Raw genomic sequence first — 22,303 nt, forward strand, 5'->3', positions numbered from 1 at the left:
GCACTCACGTCCCTGCGTGCACGCACAGGTGTGAGAGAGGTGTCAGAATCCCCAAGACCTGGGGCAGGCATAGTCCTGATGTTAGCAAGGATGATTCTAGCAGTGTGATGTGATGGAAGAGGGCTAGGGGTCAGGGGGCCAGCATGAGCTGCCCAACTGGAATTGAGCAGAAGGTGGGACGCTTATACCCGTGACACACTGGAGATGTCTTCTTGAGAAACATCCCAAGAATCGTATATTTTTGGTAATCTCTGTCGACTCTTTGGGCATGAGACACCTTTAAACCAGTGTTCTCCAAAGTGGGGGGCCCAAGTAGATCCAGGGGGCTGGAGAAAGAACATAGTAGAGCGTGTCTCCATTTTTCATCTTCTCTTTTAAAAGTTCTGTCATACGTGAGTTTTATCATGTACGTGGTATGTTAGCATCGTAGTATATGTGTTAGCTGGTGAATACCTACAAGCACATGAGATGCCTGGTCACTTTCTGTTCTTCCTGATAAGAGGGACTGATAGGGGTACATGATCCAAACAGTTTGGAGATCATGGCTTTAAACCATTACCTGCCTTGTTTATGTTTTAGTTACTGTCCTTTTTCAGTTTGTTCTTTCCCCCATGTGCTGACTTTTATTTTGATTTTATTTATGTTTATGTTTAAGACATCCACACCTTCCTCTGCTAAAACCCTGAAAAATAGGCCTTGCCTTAGCCCTAAACGCCCCACTCCTGGTAGCTCAGACCCTTTGATCAAACCCTCCAGCCCTGCCGTGTGCCCAGAGCCATCTTCCTCTCCTAAACACGTCTCTTCTGTCACACCCCGAACTGGCAGTTCTGGAGCAAAGGAGATGAAAGTCAAGGTAAGGAAACCACCTTTGGAAAGAATCAGGCTTCTCTACTGTGGTTTTCAAATGTGTGCTGTTCTAGCTGCAGGGACCTTTCTTCAGATAAGCTTTTACCTGGAAGCACCGTGTAGAGCAGTTGAAATTCTGGCTGAAGCAGGGGAAAGCAGGCACAGCGCTATTATCCTTCCCTGCTCACCTTAGTCCCTGGTAGCAGCAGCCCCTAAGGCACCGGGGGGCACCTCGGTTTGAAAATCACCTCTCTGTTTGGATTCCTTTGTCCATTCCCAGTTTTGGTAACCGGGAGTGCTTCCAGATTGCCTTGTTTGGGTTGGACAGCATCCCTCTGCAGCCATTCCTGTCCAACCAGTTCACTCCCTCCTGAACCATCTTGTGGTCCTCAGTTACTGTCAGTTTCTATTTTGAGTTTGTGTTGTGTGTCAAGGTCATTGACCAGGTCCCCAGACCCAGTCACCGTCCCGGGTCAGCTGACAGTGCCTGTGCACCTGCACTCCACCTCTGCCTGGTTTGCTAATTGCCGCTGGAGTTCACTGCTAAGGGCTCTCAGCACACCTGAGGAGTTACTGAACCCTCAGGCTTGTTTGGGAGAGAACAGAAGAATAGGACTGAGCTCTGTTAGCACTCTTGGTCAGGTTCTACAAAGCCTCCAAGTGCCTCTGACACCAACCACTGCCCGTCAGATAAATCCCTGGGGGAGTCAGAATGATGTCTGTCCTCATAGGAAGGGTCTGTAGATGTCCTGCCCCCCCGACACTGGGTGGATAATGAAGCTGATCATCGCTATAAGCTCTGTTGACTTTTTATTAAATACGTGAGCTCAACTTGTGCGGATAACTCATGTAAACAGTTCTTCCAGGAGGAAACAGTAGTCAGGACACTTGGCATTTGGGAGGGGCCGTGGATTTGTGTGCCCAGCAGACTCTGATGTACAGGCATCTGGTCGGCAAAGGGTCACCCCAATCTTAGCTTTGTTTTGAGTCTAGGGGGTAGAGTGGGGCTGGCATTGACACCAGTGGCAGGAACCTTTCCCAATTGTGAAAACCACTCTCCGGTGCTTTGGTTTACAGGGGGCGGACGGTAAACCTGGAACAAAGATCGCCACATCTCGGGGAGCGGCCCCTTCTGGGCAGAAGGGCCCTGCCAACGCCACCAGGATTCCAGCAAAAACCACGCCCAGCCCGAAGACTCCTCCCGGCTCTGGTAAGAAGGATGTTCTCTGGCATCGGAGCTGGGGAAGAGCTGTCTACAATTAACCTCTTGTAGCTGATCGACGCCTGCACTGAGCACTAATATTCATTTTCTGTCTAATTCTTCTAATTTTCTGAGCTAGATCTTGAATTTTCCACGTTTTATCACTGAAGAAATCAAGGCTCTGAGAGTTTGCACAGCTAAGTCTGACCAGCGTTTTAAACATGAGGAAAATGGCATCACGTGACTCATAAGTGACGAAAAGGGGGCTTTTCTGAGCTTCTCCAACCCCAAGTTCAGGGCCCTGGGGAGGTGTTTTTAGCCACCAAATGAGATGGCATGGCACTGGCTCTCCGGAGATAGCAGCCTGGATAGGTCACTACAGGGACCTCACACAGGGTGCAGCCCCCGCTAACTTACTGGGATGTTAGGGACCTTCTGATAGAACCTGAGGGTCTTCACTGAGCCTGTTGCCCTGGGTTCTTGTGGGTACAACCCAATCAGCTCTGAGTACCAGGCAAGGCTTCAAAGAGCCATTTTAGTTTCCAGTGGGGACAGCCAGGCTGAGCGCCCCTGTCCCCCTGCCCTGGTGACTATCCCAGGCAACTGGATTGAGATTCTGCATGACTCAGGGTGTGTGATCTGCCTTGGCTCCAGGGCAGTGCTCGGGGCCCAGGGAGCTGGTACGGGCCGTGCGTGAGGCCTGGGCTGCTGCCCGGTGTCGCTGTTGCTCCTTGGCCCGGGGTAGCTGCTCACAGCCCTCGTCTGCCGCGTGTCTTTGCCGTGGTGTTTAGCGGCTTGCCGTAGGATGGTGCCTGGAAGGACGGCCGCTCGTTAAGGCCCGCTGGTTGGTTTCCTCCCGTAGTGTTTCTCCTCTTGTATAGAATGTATATGATACAGGAGTAAGCTCTGGGGTCTTCCCTGTGGTCTCCTTGGCCTTGCTTCCTGCCAGACGGGGCCCCTGCTCCCTGAACCCATTCCCTGCCCTGGTCGCCTCTGTAGATGGCCTGGCCGGGCATGGCTGGCGCCTGCAGCATGAAACAGACTCTTAAGTCCTGCTTAAGCTTGACGATAATGAGGCTTTCTGTGGATTTTTCTTTTTAAGCTACCAAGCAAGTGCAGAAAAAACCACCCCCTGCAGGGGCAAAATCTGAGCAAGGTAATTCTGAGTCTGCTTCGCCCAGCGGGGTCAGCCTCTTTGCACACCTTACGTTCTTAGAGCTGGGAGGATCTGCTTCTGAAACGTAGTTTCCCATGCTGAGCCTGAAGTTGGAACAGAATTCCTGCGCCTCTTCTTGTGTGTGGTTTGTGCAGATGTGTCTGTCTGATGGGCCTTTCTAATCCTGTGTGTTCTCACCACCCAGCGCTGTGGGGTGGGGCCAGGGGAGCAGGCACCTCCAGCTGTTTGTGAGTGCTGGAGGTTTGGACTGTCCTTAACCAAGTCAGGTGTGAGATCCACACTGGCATTTATTAAACATGCGCCCTGTGGATGATAGTCGCTGCGCTGGGCCCTTCACCTGTTACGGCATCCATTCCCCAAAGCCCAGCACGGTGGGCTCCAGCCCCAGCCCCCGCTTCTTCAGATGAGGACACAGGTTTAGGGAGGTTGAGTGACTTGCCTGAATTCCCTCTGCAGTTCAGTGGCGCAGAAAGGATTTGAGGCCACCACCAAGTCCACTGGCCAGCCTGTGTGCTGGGGGTGAGGGATAGAGGGCCGGCAGGAGGTGGGTGTGCCCAGCCGGGAGGCTTCACCTGTCCTGTTGCCACAGAGCTTGACACCTTGAGAGATTTCCAACGGACACAGATTCAAACCTAAAAACCTCAGGGTTCACTCTCCCCTTGACAAGAGAAGTCACCTCTTTTGTTGCACACAGCTTCCAACAAAGAGCTGCCCTTCGCCAGCTTGGCGCCCGGCAGGTCCCTGTTTGGTACAGATGGTTCCTGGGGCGGGGGCATCACTGGAGGGCCTGAGAGCCCAGGGGCGAAGCTAGACCACCATCCGGGCACAGAATCCAGCCTAGGGGCTCTCAGACTTGAGTCTGCTCAACAATCCTCAAGAGCAAGGGAAGCACCAGTTTTGCAGGCCCCTCCCCTAGAGATTCTGTCCTATCAGGGTTCAAAGGGGCCCGGAAATCCGCATCTTACAGGTCCCACACCCCTGTGGCTGGCAGCTCCGGGGATTCCGACTCAGGAGTGCCTGGGCCACACTTGGTGAAACACGGATCCAAGAGGCAGATGAATAGCAAACTATTCAAGTGTGATGGGGGGTGAGAAGTACAGGAAGAGACGCGTGTTAGGGAGCCCAGAGCTGGGCCTGCTGGAAGAGAGGTGGTCCCAGCAGCCTTCCCAGAGTGCTTGCCCCCGCATTGAGTCTGGAAAGGTGTATTGCTCTTTGCTGTGCATGGGCGTGGGGGGAAGGGTGTTCTTGGGGAGGGCAGGGCGGCCTGAAGCCCCATGGCTTGTTTGGAGAGCCAGGGACAGATGGACACGAAGCAGCATACCGTTCTGGAGCCCAGGTACCTCAGAGGAGTTGGATGCTGGGTGGGGGTCTGGAGGAAAAGGGGTCTTGAACCTGTTGAACAGCTTAAAGTTCACTCAGTGGTTAAAGAGTCTAATGGATCCAGACAAGGGTGGCCCCTGGCCGGTCATTACATCGTCCTTATTCAGGGAAGAGGCCATGTATCCCTGCCTGGCCTCACTCGCTGCAGGCATCTCAATTATTTCCCTTTTCAAGTTGAAGCCCCTGAGCTCAAGAGAGGGGAAGTGACTTGCCTTCCTGCTAGCTGTGAGCCTCTAGCAGGAGCCTCTCCTGACCCCATGGCCTCGGAGCATAGTTGGTCCCCCTCTGGGAAGGGGTACTGGGTGGTCCTTGGCAATCACCCTGTTGCTTCCCTGGGAAGCAGGGTATTGCCGTCCCAAAGCAGCAAGGCTGGGAAGAGGAGACATTTCCTCCATAATGGGATTAAGGGCAGCCTCTTGCTGGTTTGGCCGAGCTTCCAACCTTGTCCCACTAACCTGATCCAGCCCTGAGCCTGGGAATGGACCCCAGGACTGATAGCTCTTCTAGCTCTTCTCCAATTCCCACCCAGCCCGGGTCCTGACCTCACTCCCTCCTTCCTTTCCAGGTGATTCTGGGAAATCTGGGGACCGCAGTGGCTACAGCAGCCCGGGCTCCCCAGGCACTCCAGGCAGCCGCTCCCGCACCCCATCCCTGCCAACCCCACCCACCCGGGAGCCCAAGAAGGTGGCAGTGGTCCGCACTCCACCCAAGTCGCCATCTGCAGCCAAGAGCCGCCTGCAGGCTGCCCCTGGGCCCATGCCAGACCTGAAGAATGTCAGGTCCAAGATCGGCTCCACCGAAAACCTGAAGCACCAGCCGGGAGGTGGGAAGGTAAGGGCGTGCGGAGGACGCCAGGAGCAGGCGTGTGGGTCCCCACACCTGGGGTGGAGGTGGGCGAGTGCCCTCACCCGCCATAGTACAGTCCCCTCCCCAACCTCTCCAAGGAGAGACAGTGGGTTGCGGCTCAATTCTTTACTGGGGTCACCACCAGGCCATGAGTGTTCCGCTCAGGGGAGAGAGAGTACCTGGTCGTCCCTCCTGCGCTTTGGACCCTGTGGGTTGGACAGATCAGAGATTACAGGGGTGTAGCTCCACGACCTGGGGGTTCTCAGAGCCGGGCATCCACAGGGGCTCCCCCACTGCCTTGTGTTTAGGACGTGACACAACCAGTCTGTACATGGGCGTGTCTGGCGTTCGTTGGGCATTTGTTTAGGTCCCAGTTCTGGGGAAATTGGTGATTCCATTTGAACAGCTGATTTTCCAGGGGCAAGTTGGTGCTCGTGAGATCTTTGGGTCTTGCAAAGGTGGAGAAAATGAGCTTCCGAGAGCCTGCGGTGGAGGGAAATGGGGACGGCCTGGACCCCATACCTCCTCTCCTTGTCCCATCGTGCGAGTTTCCTAGGGTTGACATACAGAATACCACAGCCTGGGCGGCTTATCCAACAGAAATGTATTTCCTTATGGTTCTGGAGGCCAGAAGTCCGAGGTCAGGGTCTTGTCGGCAGGGTTGGTTTCTTCAGGGGCCTCTGTCCTTGGCTTGCAGATGCCACCTACTCCCCGTGTCCTCATGTGGCCTTTCTCTGGGTGTCACCATGTCCCAACCTCTTCTTCTTATAAGGACACGAGTTGTACTGGATTGGGGCTCAACCTAATGAGCTCATTTTAACTTAATGACCTCTTTAGGACCCCGTTCCAAATACCGTTCCATTCGGAGGTACTGGGAGTTAGGACTTCAGCATATGAATTTGGGGGGCACACAATTCAGCCTGTAACAGCCCTCCCCACCCAGCACCAGGGAGGGGAACGGAGAGGGGAGAAGAGAGTGTGTGGGGACCAGGACCCCACTCTTGAGACCACGGATGTGTTGGGCCTTCCGGGCTGGGCCATTTTCGGGGCAGTGAGCCTCCTGGTGGGCAGGGGGAGCTCTGCAGAACCCTGAGCCAACGTTTCCTTTTCAGTCAGGAACCCCCAGCCGGGACCTCCATACTTCTGATTGTATGAATCACTGTTGGCCGGGGCCTGGGTCACCGCGGAGCGAGGGGGTCCTAAGGGCCTTCTGTCTGCGTCGGCGCCGCACGGGAAACCCTGCGCGTTGCTCCCCATGGAGCCTCAGGGCCTCCTGCTGGCCTTTCCCATCCTCGGGGTCCTGCCCAGCGGGGGTGTCTGGGCGCCCCTTGGGGTCTTATTGCCGCTGGTCTTTGGGCCACAGGGCTGGGCCCGGGCCGCGTTTACCTTCCTGCAGTGTTGGCTGTGCTTCATAAAGATGCCTGTCTCCTTCCAGAAGAGGCTCTGGGGCAGCTGGCTGGGGCACTGGCTTGAAGTTGACCCTTCCTTGAGGCTCTGGGGGCAGAGGGACCCCCAGGGAGAGGATTTCCAAGGTGGATGTTTCCCACAGGCATTGGCACCCCTCCCTCAGTGCTGTGGGGGGTCCCAGTGTGCCCTGTTTTCATAGCACAGTTTGCCTCTGTTTTGAAAAATGAAAAGAAAAACCCCACATGGCCAGTTCTGCACCACTGAGGAGACTGTGGGGCTGTGACCAGCATGCTCTTCACAGTGAGAGGGAAGCCATGAGCAGCAGTGTCTCCCAGCCTGCAGGGCTCTGCCACACCCACCATCTCCCCCAGCCCAGGCTGCACCCCTGTCAGCCCTGAGTTCATCGGAGGTTGGCTTGGAGGGGTTGGGCACATTTGGCCTGGTTCTCGTAGCTCTGCCGAGAGCAGCAGGACGGGGCCGAGTGGGGAGGAACCCACCCAGGCTGCCCAGCCCTGGCCATGGGGGGAGAGGAGTCCGGCGGCCGAGGGCAGGTGACTCAGTGCTCAGAGCGGAAAGTGGGAAGGAGCCCCAGGTTCCAGCTGCATCTCGCTGGGCACAGATGTGTGTCCACAGCCACTGAAGGGTTAAAGGAGAAAGGGGACTTTTCTTCGGGCTTTTTGGGGGAGGAGATGTGGGGAAGTGGCAGAGAGGGGAGTAACAGCTTCCCCTTAATTCAATGGAAAACCTGGAGAATTATGTGGATCAAGGAAAACCTGAGCCGTAACAACAAAGATCAACACGTTAATCTCCAGGAAAAACGAAGAGAAGAGGAAAAAAGAAGACACCTGGGATCCATGCAGAAGGCCATTTAACATGACTGGACTGAAGATTCCTTGAGGTCCAGGAAATCTTTGGGTCCCTGTGGCCTCTAGACATACAGTCAGTGCTCGATCCGTGTTTATTCGGCTACAAAAGGACAACATAACATGCTAAGAAATCTGAAGAATACCACAACTCCCTGAATAGCTGACACATCGAAGGAGGAGCAGGAGATGGTCATGTTTGTCAACCTGCAGCCTGAAAACCACAGCAGATCAATCTAAATCATTGGTTGGAAAAAAAAAATGTAAACATCTGTTTTCTGCTTTGTTCTTTTCTGTTTTCATGATTTGCTGCAATGAACATGTATTGCTTGAAGAATCCAAAACACAATTACTTTTAAAGGAAAATGCAGATAATCACTTGGCCACTTTAACAGAACCAATTGGATTCACCAAAGATGAGGAGGGAAGGAAGGAGGGACCAGAGTTCAGCAGATCCGCATACCTGCCCCCTCTCTTCTCCTGCGTCTGCAAAAGAGAATCACCTGGGGCAGGGACAGGAGAGGGAGGATACTTTTAAAACTTCTAGGGCCAGAGCCTCCACCAGGCCTGTGAGAATCTTGAGGGAGCCTTCCCAGGGCTCAGGCTGAGACGTCATGTCCCCAAATTCTTACCTACTCGCCTCTGGCCTTAACCACAACTACTGGACCCTCCCATGCACCCTGGATCTGATGACTGGTTTTCCTTTTCTGGTCCTGCCCCTGCTCCTATTTTCAGATTCCATGCCCCTGGCTCCTCCTCAGACAACTCAGACCCAGCCCAGGCCAGCCCCTACGTTCTGCACCCGCTCCCCAAAGGTTTGTCCCAGCCCTGTTCCTTGAGGGGGCGGGAGAGGGGAGTTCAGACACAAGGAACCAGCATTTAAAACACATTAAACACACACATGCGCGTGCGTGCACACACACATTAAAAAAACCAGCAACAACACTGCCCACTGCAGGCGTGAGGGATGTGAAATTGATGTGATTACGTCCTGGTGAGGGTGCAAACCCGCACGCACAGTCTTTTTGGATATAATGAAGGATCGTTCGTAGTTTTCGCAATTTAATTCTGCTAAATCAGTGATCTGCCCAAGGGTCTCGTGTCTCCTTCCTCTGGGCTAGATTGAAGGTCACCTTGAGATCTTTGTGTCCCCGTGTCTTCGCACAGAACCTGATAATACAGTAAGTGCTTATACTCAAACCTGAGGAAAGACCCGAAAATTCAGAAAAAGCTTTAAGCACAAAAATGAGCCTTGAGCTTTATTTATAATTGCAAAACAAGACAATTTAAATCTAACATCAAAGAGGTAATTAATAATGATGCCATACTATAAAACACTAGATAGCCATTAATAATTATCATTGAAAAGGATTTTTCTAATTATAAAAATAATGTGTGTTTACTATTAAGTTAAAAATTAAATTGTATAAATTTGTAGGTTAGGCTTGCTATCTGTATAATAAGCCCGTATAGAAGAAAGATAAATGTAACAAAACACTAATAGTGACTCATAGAGGTTGATTCTGATCAGTTAAAAGATTAAATGATTCTTTTTCTGTATTTTTTCCTTTCTCCTCAAATTTCCTGCAATAAAAACATTTCTAAAAGGGGGGAAAAAAGGATACAAACAATTGTGACTGGAGGTGTTACCAGTAGATAGTAAAGGTAAAAGGACATAGAAAGTCCGTGGAATTGAAGGGGAGTTAATAAATACTAGGAATTAAACTGTAGGGCAAAGGTTTTATCTGTTGTTAAGAGTTCAGATATTATGTCAATAATTTAAACCATAAAGAAAAATACCTACAAATACAGAGAAGTAGAAATTGCACTTATCTGTTCTCTAACCTCAGTGGAGTACACCAGAACTGCACTGTGTGCATGTCAGCCACTTGACCACAAACACTTGAGAATTAAAACTCTTTCTTTGGGAGTGGATGTAACTCAATGGTAGAGCACATGCTTAGCATGCATGAGGTCCTCGGTTCTATCCCCAGTACCCCCACTTAAAAAAAGAAAGAATAAGAACTTTTCCTTGGTCACTGCTCATTAACTTTGGAAATGAAAATTCCTTTTCCAAGGACCTTGGTAACAGATGCCATACATTATGTGGTGATGCCCCCAAATTGTAGTTAAAGGAGCTTTTAATTTTAAATGCTTTTATTACTTAAAATAAATTAAAGACTGCATCATATAACTTATGTTCTTATTGGAGGGAAAAAAGAATATAAGAAATAAGAATACAGAAACAAAGAGCAAAAATAAATTAGAAACACAGCCAGTAAAACAGAACATACAAGCATCAAAAGCTTTATTCGTACACCCAGCATTTCTGGAGCACCCCTGAGCACCAGGCCCTGTGCTGAGAGCTCCTGCCCTGCCGTGCCCACGCCAGGGAAAGAGACATAGGAGAAGATAAAAGGGGCGAGACGGGAGGTTGGCCAGGGAAGGATATGCAGGAGGGAGCAGCCTGCGTCATTGAGAGTCTCCCACAGAGGGTCACCTGGGTTGTGCAGTGGCACCTACAATGTGAATGGTCACCAACAAGTCAGAGAAGACAGGACAGACCCTTGTTTGGGGCCACCCTCAGTCTTTGAAAGGACAGCCCCCCCATTCGGCGTGCTGGGGACATAGGCTGAGAAAGAAAAGTGGAAAATTGCACGCAGAGGTATTCAGAGCAAAAGCAAAACAAAGCTAGAACTGACAGCAGCTGGGGTAGTAGAGGGCGTGGGTTAGGCTGGAGGCTCGCTCGTTTCTCATTTATAGGATAACTAAAGAGAGTTAACAGCTGACGGAGGGGAGGTTCCTGCTGAGTCTGCCGTGAACCGGTGGCTGGGGGGTTGCCTTGACGGCAGGACAGGATGGAGAGGAAAGACGGTGGTGGAGGGCACTACCCCCAGAGCCTCAAGGAGGCCGGCAGTTGAATAAGAGGGCTGGTGTGGGCCCAGCCGAGGTTAAGGCAGCGCCAACATCAGCAGCCCCTCTGTGTGATCAGCGGAGAGCACAGATATCATCCAGAGGGAGAGAGAAAAGCAGCCTTTGGGGCCGAGGCTGCCTGGTCAGGAGAACTGGGAGGATCCCTGTGACTGCCCAGGTGAGAAGGGATGTGCGGGGTCATGACCAGAGTATGGGGTGGGGGTAGGGTGTTGATGATGGTTAGGTTGGCTTTGAGCAGATGGAGCTCACTTCCTCTGAGGATGTTCAGGCCTGTAGCTGGAAATGTGAAGGCCCCCGGTGGGATAGAAACCTACCAGACCTGCATGTGGGGCTTGAAAAGTTTTGAGCTGCAATATTCCAGGTGGCCAGAAGATGGCGATGGAATGCTGTAAGCATCTGTCTCCATTCCGGAGACCTGAATTATTTTTAAAATTTGTTGTATCTATTGACAAAGTTTCAGGTCTCATCTTTAAAAGTACACGTATAGAACATTTATGTAGGGTAAATAAAGTGAGTCTGTCCCTGGGATAGTTTGCTTGTCGTGGATCAGGGCCAGAGACTCAGCTGAACCTGGGCTGGGGTGTCAGGCCCTGCAGACCCTTCTCTGGGACAGCCATGCAACTCTGAGACCCTTTTTGGCCTCTCTACCTGTACACAGCATCTGTGTTTCTGAAAAATCTTGTGAATCCCATCATTTTATAGAAGCTTGGGGGCAGTCACTGTTAAAAGGAACAGTGTACATAATTCTAAAGGTGACTCCCGTTATTTGATCCCCTGGGTCAGCTCTCAGGCTGACCACCTTGGACTTGTGGGTGTCCAGTGCCCACCCAGGTTAAATTCCCACCACAAGGTCCCAGCCCCCAGTCCTCAGCACTTTTGACCCTAGTGAGGCCAAGCCAGGCCCAGCCAGCCCCAGGCAGTGCTGGAGACAGGCCTCACCAGGGATGGCCTGTGGACATTCGGCCAGTCTGGGAGCTCCTAGGGGGAGGGCTGGGCCACCCAGAGCACTCAAGAGATCTGAGCCCAAACAGAACCAGATCAAGTTCTGATGAGGATTTGGAACCATTTCAGGTCTCCAGGAAACAGATTAAACTTGAGTGTACCCACCCCCAGCCTCACCCCACCCTAGCCTCTCCAGGGTCAAACCCTCACCACAGCATTTCTCCCTTGATAAGGAGTCCCCCAGATCAAAATTGGAAGCTTCCAAACAGTTTTTTTTTTCCTTTGATGGGTATGTTCAGTGTCTGCCCAGAGCTGAGTCTCAATAGCATACATTCATTCCAGCTGAGAAATTAAGTTTCAGGATTCCAGTTTCATCATGCCAACCTTTTTCCTCCTTTCTGTAAACCCGCCATTCTGTAAGGGGTGTTGACTTAATTTGACGACTAACAGTAATTCAGGTATGCTTTGTAAATATCCTTGTGTCTCCTGCCAAATCCCACAAAAGCTTTTTGCTTTTTTTTTGTGGGATTGGAATGAGATATAAGCCACATGGAGAAAACATTTCTGTGTGTGTTGCACATCTTGTTATTGCTTAATGTCTCAAATCATTTGATGAATTTCTTGTAAGGATTAGTACAGAAAACAAGGCTATCCTCCTTGAAAAACTGGTAAGTTTTCTTTGTCGGATTATGTAACCCATTATACTTCCCTTTTTGCCTTGGCTTTCAGGAAGCTCAGAAGTATATGTAATGATCAGTCTTATAATTGTCAGTCAGTCCTGATGACCTCCTCTTCTTTTACTACCATCCTTTACATTTCTTATTTTATTGTTTTGTGTGTTGGTGTGTGTTTTCTAATTCTACACTTCAGTTCTTATGTGAAAGCAGACAAGTCTGCTTCTGGGACTTATCCAGTGGAAAGTGAATAAAAAATGATCCCCAAAGCAGGTGTTCACGTGGGATTCCTTGAAATTTGTGGGTGGGACGAACTGATTCAAAGACATTGTGCGGAGGGTGACAGCAACTCCATAAGAAGCAGGGTGGGAAAACCTGTTCCGCCTCCTCATCCCAGCTCCAGCCCGGGCTGAGGCACTGCAATGTTGTCTCCTTGCTGGCTGGAGAGACTTCAGTGCTCACCAAGATGGAGTATTGTTTTTATTTGGTTTATGAAACAACAGGCTTGAGGACAGCTCAGGAGAAATCTTGTTACATAGATACCCGTGGCTGCAGAAACACCAGGATCTAGGTTCCTGTGTGGTTCTGCCGCTGACTTGAGAAAGTTGCTGAACCTCTCTGGGCCTCAGGTGGCCTCTTCGTCAGGTAGGGGGATGGCAGGTGAGAAGGGTGATGTGGAATTAGGTATTTAACCTCTAAATGAGGGGTGGTGTTTACACTTAAAAACCAGAGGAAGAAATTTACAAAGGGAGAATTTGAGTATGTAAAAATGCCAACATTTGTATATTAGAAAAAACTACACAGTACCAGCAAAAAGGGGGTAAAAGAGTAATTTTAGTCATAATTAAATGCAAAATAAGCTAACAATGCAATCCTATTTATTTTAGTCAAGGAAGTAAGCAAAACAATTTTTTTTAATGTACAGTACTGGCAGCAATATGGTGAAACTGACTTTCTCAACAGTGCTCACGGAATACATTAATCCAACCTTTTTTTTTTTTTAATCCAACCCTTTTAGAAAGCCATTTGAAGAATTGTATTGAGAGTTTTTAGAGTGTTTTATAACTTTGACCCAGAAATAGAATTTCTGGCACTCTATGCAATGAAAATAACACGATATGGGAAAAACTCCTTGCAGAAAGATGTTCACGTGAGGCTGTTTATATTATGTAAAATGGAATCAATACAAATATCTGATAGCACAGATACCACAAAATGGAATATGATTTTTTTTAAATAATGCTTTTGATGACTGTAGAACATGGCAAATGCTTAGGATATGATGTTACTTAGTAAAGCAAGATATGAAATTGTACATACACAATAATTACTACTATTTATATGTCTATGATGGTATAGCTCAAATGGTAGAACATATGTTTAGCATGCAGAGTCCTGGGTTCAATCCCTAGTCCCACCCCTAAAAATAAATAAGTAAATAAACCTAATTACCTCCCCTCCTAAAAAAAAAACAAAAACCTATATGTCTATGATGGTAGTTTTATTTTTATATATGAGACCTCAAGAGAATACAAGAAAATGCAGTAGTGGTTGTGTTAAGGTAGCCAAAAACTTTTGTTTTTCCTTTTTTGAACCCTTTTCGAATCATAATATGTTACTTTTCTAATGAAAAAAAAAACATAGCTTTTTACTTTAAAGGAATATAAAAGAAAACAAAGATTCACACCAGTAAAATTTTTAGATTCAGACCAGTAAAATTAAGGAAAAAACTGAGGATGGGGGTCTAAGAGAAGATGATTATATTTTTATTTTGCCAAGTTAAGGACATCTAAAAATAATAAATATTATCTCCTGTAAATAATTTAATAATTAATAATTTAATAAAGGGAAGACTATTTTAAGACTAAAAAGTAGGATGGACAAATTTTGCTATCATGTCCTCATTTTCTCATTTGGCTGAGGACCTGTGGACCCACTGATGGCCAGCTCTGGTTCCTGGGTGAGAGTTTGGGGCCCTTCTCCCTAGATGAGGCCCTGACCCCCAGCCTCAGCTCTCACCTGGGGCAGCGGCCCTCACCTGGTAGCAACTTGAGGTCTTGGTACAATTTCCAGAATTTCAGAGGACAATGCTGGTTTTTAATTGGGGACTTCAGTTGGCAGTATTTATGTCTGTTATTAATAGAAACTTAAGGCCCTAATGGGAGACATCCAGTGATGAAGATGTTATCAGTGCTCCAGCCAACAAAACGTAGTTTTTCTCAACTCGCCTTCTCTGTGCCATGGTTTTCTGTGTATTTCATCGTTTTTAGACAAACTGGGTAAAAATCCTTCCCTACCGGAACATTGATAGCCACACACCTCCTTGGTGCCTGGAGTAAGAGGAGCTTTGCAGAAGTACAGTGAGATCACTACTGCCTGGGTCACACCCGTTCAGGAAACCTGGGGGACGTTGCCCAGCTCCCTCTGAGCACCTGGTGGGGTTGCGGGTGGAAGGGAGGCAAAGGCTTCCCACAGATAGGGGTCTGGATTTTTGCCATAAAACCAACTGTGTCTTCCCCTGAAGGCAGTGATTCTTGAACCTCACTGTGCATGTGAACGAAACTCCAGGGGAGCTTTTCAGAAGCACAAAGATGGAAATTCTAATTCTAGGTCAGGAGTGGGGTCTGAGATTTTTTTTAAAAAAATATCTGCAGGTGATTTCAGTGCCTAACAGGCTTGAGTATAAAGGTCATGGTGAATGTTCTGATGGATCTGGCCACAGTTGAAATTTTTTTATTTATTCATTTAATAACATAACTGAGCACATTTGCTCCGTCCCAACCTGGTGGAAACTCACCTCCAATTTTTAGGGCTGCGAGGGGCCTCTGTAAAGGAAGACCCGCCTCCTGATGGATGTTTTGTAAACCCAGTGCTGTAAGGTGGGGTCCACCTCCAACCACTCCTGGTTCTGGAATGCCATCTGGGGCAGCTCCCCCGGGAGGTGTGACTCAGCCTCCTCGCCCCACCCGCAGCCAGACAGCGGCTGCGAGTGTCTTAGTGCGGGGCAGATGCGTCTGGGTGTGGTGTGTCACTCATCCTTTTTTCTGGCTATCAAAGGTGCAGATAATTAATAAGAAGCTGGATCTTAGCAACGTCCAGTCCAAGTGTGGCTCAAAGGATAATATCAAACACGTGCCAGGAGGCGGCAGTGTGAGTACCGTCACACTTCCCCTGCGCCGCGCTGCGGTTCCGGGTCGGAGAAGTGGCATGAGTGTCTGTACTTGCGAGACATTGCATAGAATAAACCATTCTCAGGCTTACAGTCTATCGGGGTCCCCAAGTGAACATAGCCCAGGCTGCCCACACCCGTGCCCACCGTTCCAGGAGGGGCGCCCCGGCCCGCGCGGAGAAGATGGTCCTCTCTCCCACCGGTTTCTGGAGGCCGGGTCCTCACAGCGTAAGACCCGTCGTCACTCCTGCTCACCAGGAGCCCCGCAGCCCGTTTGAGGTTGGGCTGGAGGGGGCAGCACCTGAGACTGGGCTCTATCGACACCCCCTCCATCACCTGGGCAGGTTCACGCTAAGTGCCCCACGGTGGACAGCTGGCCCGCCTCTTCTGAGGAGGGAACACGAAGTCTTTACTGTCCTACCTCTGAGCATGCAGAGGACCGGCTCTGCTCACATGTGTCTTCTGCGTTTGGGAGGGTTGAGCTGACTGCTAAGCCTCTCAGCTTGTTTGAAACCAGCTCCATGACCCGGCAGAGACTACAGATGGGAAAGAGGCCAGCAAAAGTGCACCAGGGATCTGTCTGCAGCCAAGAGTGGACAGAGAAGTGCTGCTTTTAAATTTGGCTTCCTCCAGGTGTTCCATGAGACTTCTGTGTCCCCAAGTGGATGTGTCCCTGGGATTTGGGCCTGGCATCCTCATTCTTGCCGGCCCACGTGATTTACTCTGCGTTATCCGGCCCATTCACCAACAGTGGATGCGAACTCAGTATCCTGAGGCTCAGCCCCCTTCTCTGCACCCCCCAGCCTCTCTTGATCAGCTGTAGGCAGGTGTTTAAACACACTGGGGAACAGGAGGTTTGGACCCTTTGAGGTCCACCCCTAGGAAGGAGGATGGTTTCCCAGTGCAGGCACCTCACTCCTGACTGGCAGTGCCAGGGTGATAGTGGGAGCCCCAGGTGGGCTCTCTCCAGAAAATGCCCAATCTGGGCCTGCGCATCATCTGTGTACAGTCCTGAGGGTTTATTCTTGCAATGTGCTGCTGCCTCCTGCCCTGAGCACCCAGGTCCTGGCTCTGTCACTGATTCCTCCGTGGTCCCTGGGTGTCACGGGCACTCACCGGAGGCTGCTGCATGGCGCTTCATTAACGCTTCCTCACCAGTGTCTGCTCAGTGTCTCCCCCTGTGCCCGCAGTTCCTGCTCTTCTGTCCCACTGCCACCTTGTCTTCGGCCCAGAGAAGGAAAGAGAAGGTATGGGGACCGCCCCATCCCCTGCCAGCGGTGATTGTGGGCTCCGTTGCTGTTTTAGCTTTGACTCCTGGCTCCCTGGCTTCACTGCAGGCGGCAGTCTCTGACCAGAGGAGGAAAGACATGTGCTTTCCGGTTTAACTTGTGTCTGGTCAGCTGGCTAGGGGGGTGTGCTGCTGAGGCCAAGGCTGCAGGGTCTAGCAGCCCAGCAGGTGACCGCTCATTCAGGCAGAAGGTGGGGGGAAGGAGTGCATTCCCACTGCAGATGGCAGTGCCCAGGACATCAAGGGACTTCCTCAGGATCACCTCCCGTCCATCCTGCTGTCTCTGCTGGCCTGTGGGCTAGCTGCTGACCCGGCACAGAGCCACAGGATACCCCGTGCTGGCCTCGGGCACTGTCCTTGGCTTGAGGCGGCCACTGCTTGTTTGCAGAGGAGCCTCACAGAAAGCTCTTCTCCTGGTGAAAGGTAGTTGGGGGGTTACGAGCTCCTGCACAGTGTCAGTCCCAGGCGTTTGGGGGGCAGTGGACCCCTGGCCTGGGCACTGGCCTCTGCTTGCTCCTCTCCTTTCCCTCCTCAGCATGGAGGTGATTTCCCGGCAGGCAGGCCCTGCCCCTTCTCCATGTCAGGATTCTCCCTGCCTCCTGCCTGGCTCCGGGCTTCACTCCAGGGCCTGGCCTTCTCCTCTCATCCCATCCCTGCCCTGGCTCCCACCCTCACCCATTCCTTTCCCCTCCCTGCCAAACAAGGTTCTCTCTTCTCTGCACCCCCACCCTCCTTCTTGCTCACAAGTTACCCCCTCCAGGACGAAAGGAAGAGAAGGGAGTTATGGTGAGACCTTCATCTCCCTTACTGGGAGTTCCCACAGCCCTGAGCCCCACCCCCTTCAGTGCCCCCACCCCAGAGCACACACTCCCCACAACCTGTTCTCAGAATCCGTCATTAACCCCTCACCCTCACAGGTGCCAGCTCCACGCACCGCCCCACACAGGCCTGTCCACCTGTCAGCCTCAATCAACTCCATCAGTATCGGCAAGTGCCAACATGATTTTGATTAATTAAAATAACTTGGGACTGTTCCAGATGGTTTAGACCTAAGTAGAAACTCCTCCTTTTTTTTTTTCTGATGTCCCCAGTAAAATCATTCTCAGGCACGGGGGAGCAGGGGCCACCTGACCCCCTGGTGACTGGTCTCCTGTACCCTCAGGTGACCTCACACAAGGTCTCTCTGGAGGCCTTGGGAAGTGTCACCCAGTGACCATCACTGCCCTTTCACAGCCACGGCTGTGTAGAGACTCCCTCTAGGAGACCATCTGCTGGTGCGGGGTCCCCACAGGGCGCTTCCTTCGGAGGGCGGCGCGGGGGTGTCATTCCCTTTGGGAGGGTGGGCTGTTTCCGGGAGCCTTCAGGCCTCCGCTACCTGTGTTGGTGCAGACTCCTGAGACACTAAACCTGTGATTTCTTCTGTGCCGCCTGCCTGTCCTGCTGGTGTTGCTTTGCTCCTTTCGGTAAAGAACCGAAATGCCCAGGACACCGTGTGCCCGGCTGCCAGCTGGCTCTTAGCTCTGACCGAGTCTCGGGACTGGCCTCGGTCCCGCGCGCGGACGGTCACTGCTCTGCGGTGGGGGTGCAGGGGTTTGTGAAGTTCCTCTGGGGAGAAAGTCCACCTCACAACCCCGCACTGCCCGCCCTCTGCTCTCAGAGGTGCAGCGGAGGCAGCTCTCTTGCTTTTCTGAGATTTTGAAAATGCTGCACAAATGGTTTGTATTGAACCCTTCTTTCTTTATGTCCTCACTGAATGTGATCTGTCCACTCATGTCAGGAAAGAGAATGACCTTTTTACATGTGTGTGTTAAACCAATGGTGTGGGCCCGGCACAATGGCCAAATATCCCTGTTTTTCCCCGGGGGTTCCTGTCCCATGGGACTGAAGGGGCTCCAGTTATTTTGTGAAGACCCTGCTCCCCTGGGGCAGGGTTGGCAGAATTCCCACAGCAGTTTCCCACCACCACTAGGATGTGTTCCTCATGGCAGACAGGACGCACTGTCTGAGCAGGGCCTGGACAGACACAGCTGCTTCCCATCCTGTTATGCCCCTAATAAAATGATCCTGTCTTACTCTCTTTGTCTCTTGCTCGTCCTCTCTCACCTCCAGGTACAAATAGTCTACAAACCAGTGGATCTGAGCAAAGTGACCTCCAAATGTGGCTCATTAGGCAACATTCATCATAAGCCAGGTAGAACCTTGTAAAAGGCAAGGATGGGGCAGGGAGGCCTGGGGGTGGGGCGGGGCGGGGCGGGGCGGGGCGGGGCAGGCGGTGCCATCTCTGAAAGTGGTGGGGAGGATTGATGGGCTGGAGGATCTGGGAGGGTGTTGAGGGTGGAGCTTGCTGGCACCTGAGTGTTGTGTTGCTCCAGAGCAGGGCCAGGCTGACCAAGACCAGGTGAGGAGGGAGGGCAGGCACTGGTCTAAATCCTAACCCATGGTTTAACCCATGGTTCTCCAAGTGGGTTCTCCACCCGAGGCCTCTAGTGCTGTGGAAAGGTCTGGTCTGGCCCCCGAAGGCTGGCTCTGTGGATGTCCCAGTTTGGTCCTCAGTCAGTAGAGGGGCACTTCACCAACTGTACCAGCCACAGCATGGGACCTCTGGGCCACTGCCATGCCCCTGCTGTGACTTCATTTCAACAAATTGATGCTGTTGGAACCCGCCGTGCTTACCCTTTTCCTCCCCATCTCACACGTGTAGGAGCCAGTGCTCTCTATAGACCTTTCTGCGACAGTGGACTCTTCTCTCGTGTTTGCAGTATGGTAGCCACTAACCACACATGGCTATTGAGCATTTGAAACATGGTTGGTGCAGCTGAGGAAATGAACAAATTTTGTTTAATGAAAACTTAAGTAGACACAGGTGGCTAGTGGCTACCATCTTAGCACAGATCTGGATTCTAACTCCCACCTGTGAGTCCAGAGCAGGGACTTCTGCCTTAGGTCCTGTTCAGAGCAGAGATCGTTAGTTGAACCATGACTACAGGAAGAGAAGACTGTCAGAAGCATAGTCTAGAAAGTGTGTCATTATCTTCTGTCTCCCTTGATCATTTTGTGGGAGTTTAGTCTTTCCCTTTACTGGGGCCCCCGTCCTGCCACACAGTGGAGCAGCTTTTTTGAGTGGCTTTTCTCGGGAAGGCCCAAGAAAGTGATGTAGTGTCTCTTCCTCAGGCCATGTCTCCCACACTTGGGTGTTGCATTGAGTGTCCGAGGAGGGAGAAAAGGTCAGGACCCTTCCCTATTAAGAGCGCATTTTGCCACGTACTTTAATTCTGAGGTCTTACAGGGCTGTAGCTTACAGGATGTTGACATAGAGAGACTTGACTCTTTGGAAGCCAACCAGTTTAGAATTTAGAACAATTTCTCCTGAACTGAACTGTCATTTACCTTTGCATTATCTAAGGAGGAAGAGTTTGCTAAATAAATATTTACTGTACACCCTGATTAGAAAGATGAAGCAAACTGTTTTCAGGCCCTTTGGAAGGACTTACTCCAAAACCACACTAAAAAAAAGGCTAGCCGTATCTCCTCCTAAAGGTTTGCACCTGCGTGGAATCACTTGCTTGGCCCTCACTCAAGGCTCGGTGCCCATGTGTGCTGTGTTCCAGGAGGTGGCCAGGTGGAGGTAAAATCTGAGAAGCTGGATTTCAAGGATAGAGTCCAGTCGAAGATCGGGTCCCTGGATAACATCACCCACGTCCCTGGCGGAGGGCATAAGAAGGTAAAAGGGCAAGGCAGGGAGGTGGCTGCCCTCGCATATAGATGTAGCAGAGTTGGGCGGGCACGTCTCGTCCAGCTTCGCGGAGCAGGAGGGCTGCAGAGCCTGTACTGACTGACTGGATGTGGATTCTCGGCAACCAGCAGGCCTGTGGGGCTTAACCTGAGCGGCTGGTCGGGGTCCCCTGGGAGCTTTAATAGACTTGATGCGGGGCCCCCCACTCCGGGAGAGCTTGACTGATCGGTCTTAGCTGTTGTCTGGGTGCCTGGTGCTTTTAAAGCCCCCAGGTGACGCCTAATGCCATGAAAGGTGAGAGCCATGGGCCCTAGGCCCTGTGGTTGGCAAACGTCCACAAGAGGAAGTGGCTGTTGCCAAAGCCAGCTGCTGCCACCAAGAGCAAGTCATGGCAACATAACCCAGTTGTCCAAAAGAGTCACTAAGCAGTTAGAGCGAAACAGCGATTCTGGGATCCAGGTTTCAGCACGGTGTCTGTAAGTGTCCACGGGGAGGCTGCTGGACGGAGGGCCTGGGCATTCCCTGCAGTTTCTAGAGACTCCAGGTCTTGCTCACTCTCGGTGCTGGCGGGTGCGGCGGGGCAGGGGACACCGGCAGCTGCCTCTGGGCCCATCACAGGAGGCCGTCCTGCGGCTGCATTTTCGCTCTTCTGCATAAACGAAGCAAAGCACACTCTGGGTGTCCTGCCCACACCTGCCCGGAAGTTCTGCAGGTGGCTCCCTTCCTAGTCCTAAGTGTCTCCCAGCAGCTGACTGAGAGTGGCCAGGAGAAGGGATGGCCCAGAACAGGCTTGGGAGCTGAGATCCAGCCCAGTGTAAGCAAGGGATCTGCCCAAGGGGGCCCTGCTGGTTGGAAGTGGCAGCCGGGCCCCCTTTCCATCGCATCGCACGGTGATTGGTGGCAGCTAGAGCTCCCTTGGCCACCACCACCCCTCCCACAATGCCCGCTCACCACCTCCACCTCTGGTTCTTAACAGGCACGGCCCACCTCATGTTTGCATGAAAGCCCCTCAGTGTTGTTTTGGAGAGGCGCTTGCTGGCGTTTTCTCAAAGCAGAGGCTGCAAACTGAGACCTCAGGGCAGACCTGACCCACCAACGGAGCCCCGCCCAAGGCTGAGGGGAGGACAGGGTGCTGGTCACCCCGCCATCCCCGTGCTCCCTCTGGACTCCCTGACCATCACACTTCCACACACTTTCCCAGGTGCAGGAATACTTCTCAGTGCCTGGACCTCTATCCAAAGTGTGAAGACAAAGAGGGTCCCTGAATGCCTCAAGGGAAGTAGGGGCAGGACCCAGTTCTTCCAAGGAAGTGGAGAAGGTTTTCTGCAAAAGGCCATCTTGTTTCTGTCCGCACCCCAGCCCTACAAGATATTGAGTATAGTTCCTTGTGCTATACAGTATGAACTTTATCTATTACTTGTGTGTATGTGTGTATATATCTATATCTACATAGATATAGATATGTATAAAATCAGTATCTTCAAACCTCGAACTCCCAATTTATCCCTTCCCACTCCCTTCCCTCTCCCTTCCCTCCCCAGTAACCATAAGTTTGTTTTCTATGTCTGTGAGTCTGTTCCTGTTTTGTAAATAAGTTCATTTGTCTTTTTTTTTTAAGATTCCACATATAAGTGATATCATATGGTATTTTTCTTTTTCTTTCTGGCTTACTTCACTTAGAATGACAATCTCCAGGTCCATCCATGTTGCTGCAAATGGCATTATTTTATTATTTTTATGGCTGAGTAGTATTCCATTGTGTAAATATACCACAACTTCTTTATCCAGTCATCTGTTGATGGACATTTAGGTTGTTTCTATGTCTTGGCCGTTGTAAATAGTG

The 22,303-nt window shown here is 51.1% G+C and overlaps 1 protein-coding gene across 14 annotated transcripts in view; it reads left to right on the forward strand.

Moving 5' to 3' along the window:
• Window positions 1-22,303, forward strand: part of MAPT (microtubule associated protein tau) — a 111,663-nt gene that overhangs the window by 73,237 nt on the left and 16,123 nt on the right. For 7 of the 14 annotated variants that reach the window (XM_072939349.1, XM_072939351.1, XM_072939345.1 and 4 more), the window contains 5 exons: window positions 1,924-2,056; window positions 5,170-5,435; window positions 15,328-15,420; window positions 18,837-18,918; window positions 20,336-20,448. In XM_072939349.1, coding sequence (XP_072795450.1) covers window positions 1,924-2,056; window positions 5,170-5,435; window positions 15,328-15,420; window positions 18,837-18,918; window positions 20,336-20,448 — 687 coding nt within the window. Of the gene's footprint in view, window positions 1-655; window positions 854-1,923; window positions 2,057-5,169; window positions 5,436-15,327; window positions 15,421-18,836; window positions 18,919-20,335; window positions 20,449-22,303 lie in introns of all 14 variants that reach the window. The other 7 variants (XM_072939343.1, XM_072939342.1, XM_072939344.1 and 4 more) reach the window with 2 other exon arrangements.

The sequence above is a fragment of the Vicugna pacos genome, chromosome 16, assembly GCF_048564905.1.
Source record: "Vicugna pacos chromosome 16, VicPac4, whole genome shotgun sequence".
Lineage (NCBI taxonomy): Eukaryota > Metazoa > Chordata > Mammalia > Artiodactyla > Camelidae > Vicugna > Vicugna pacos.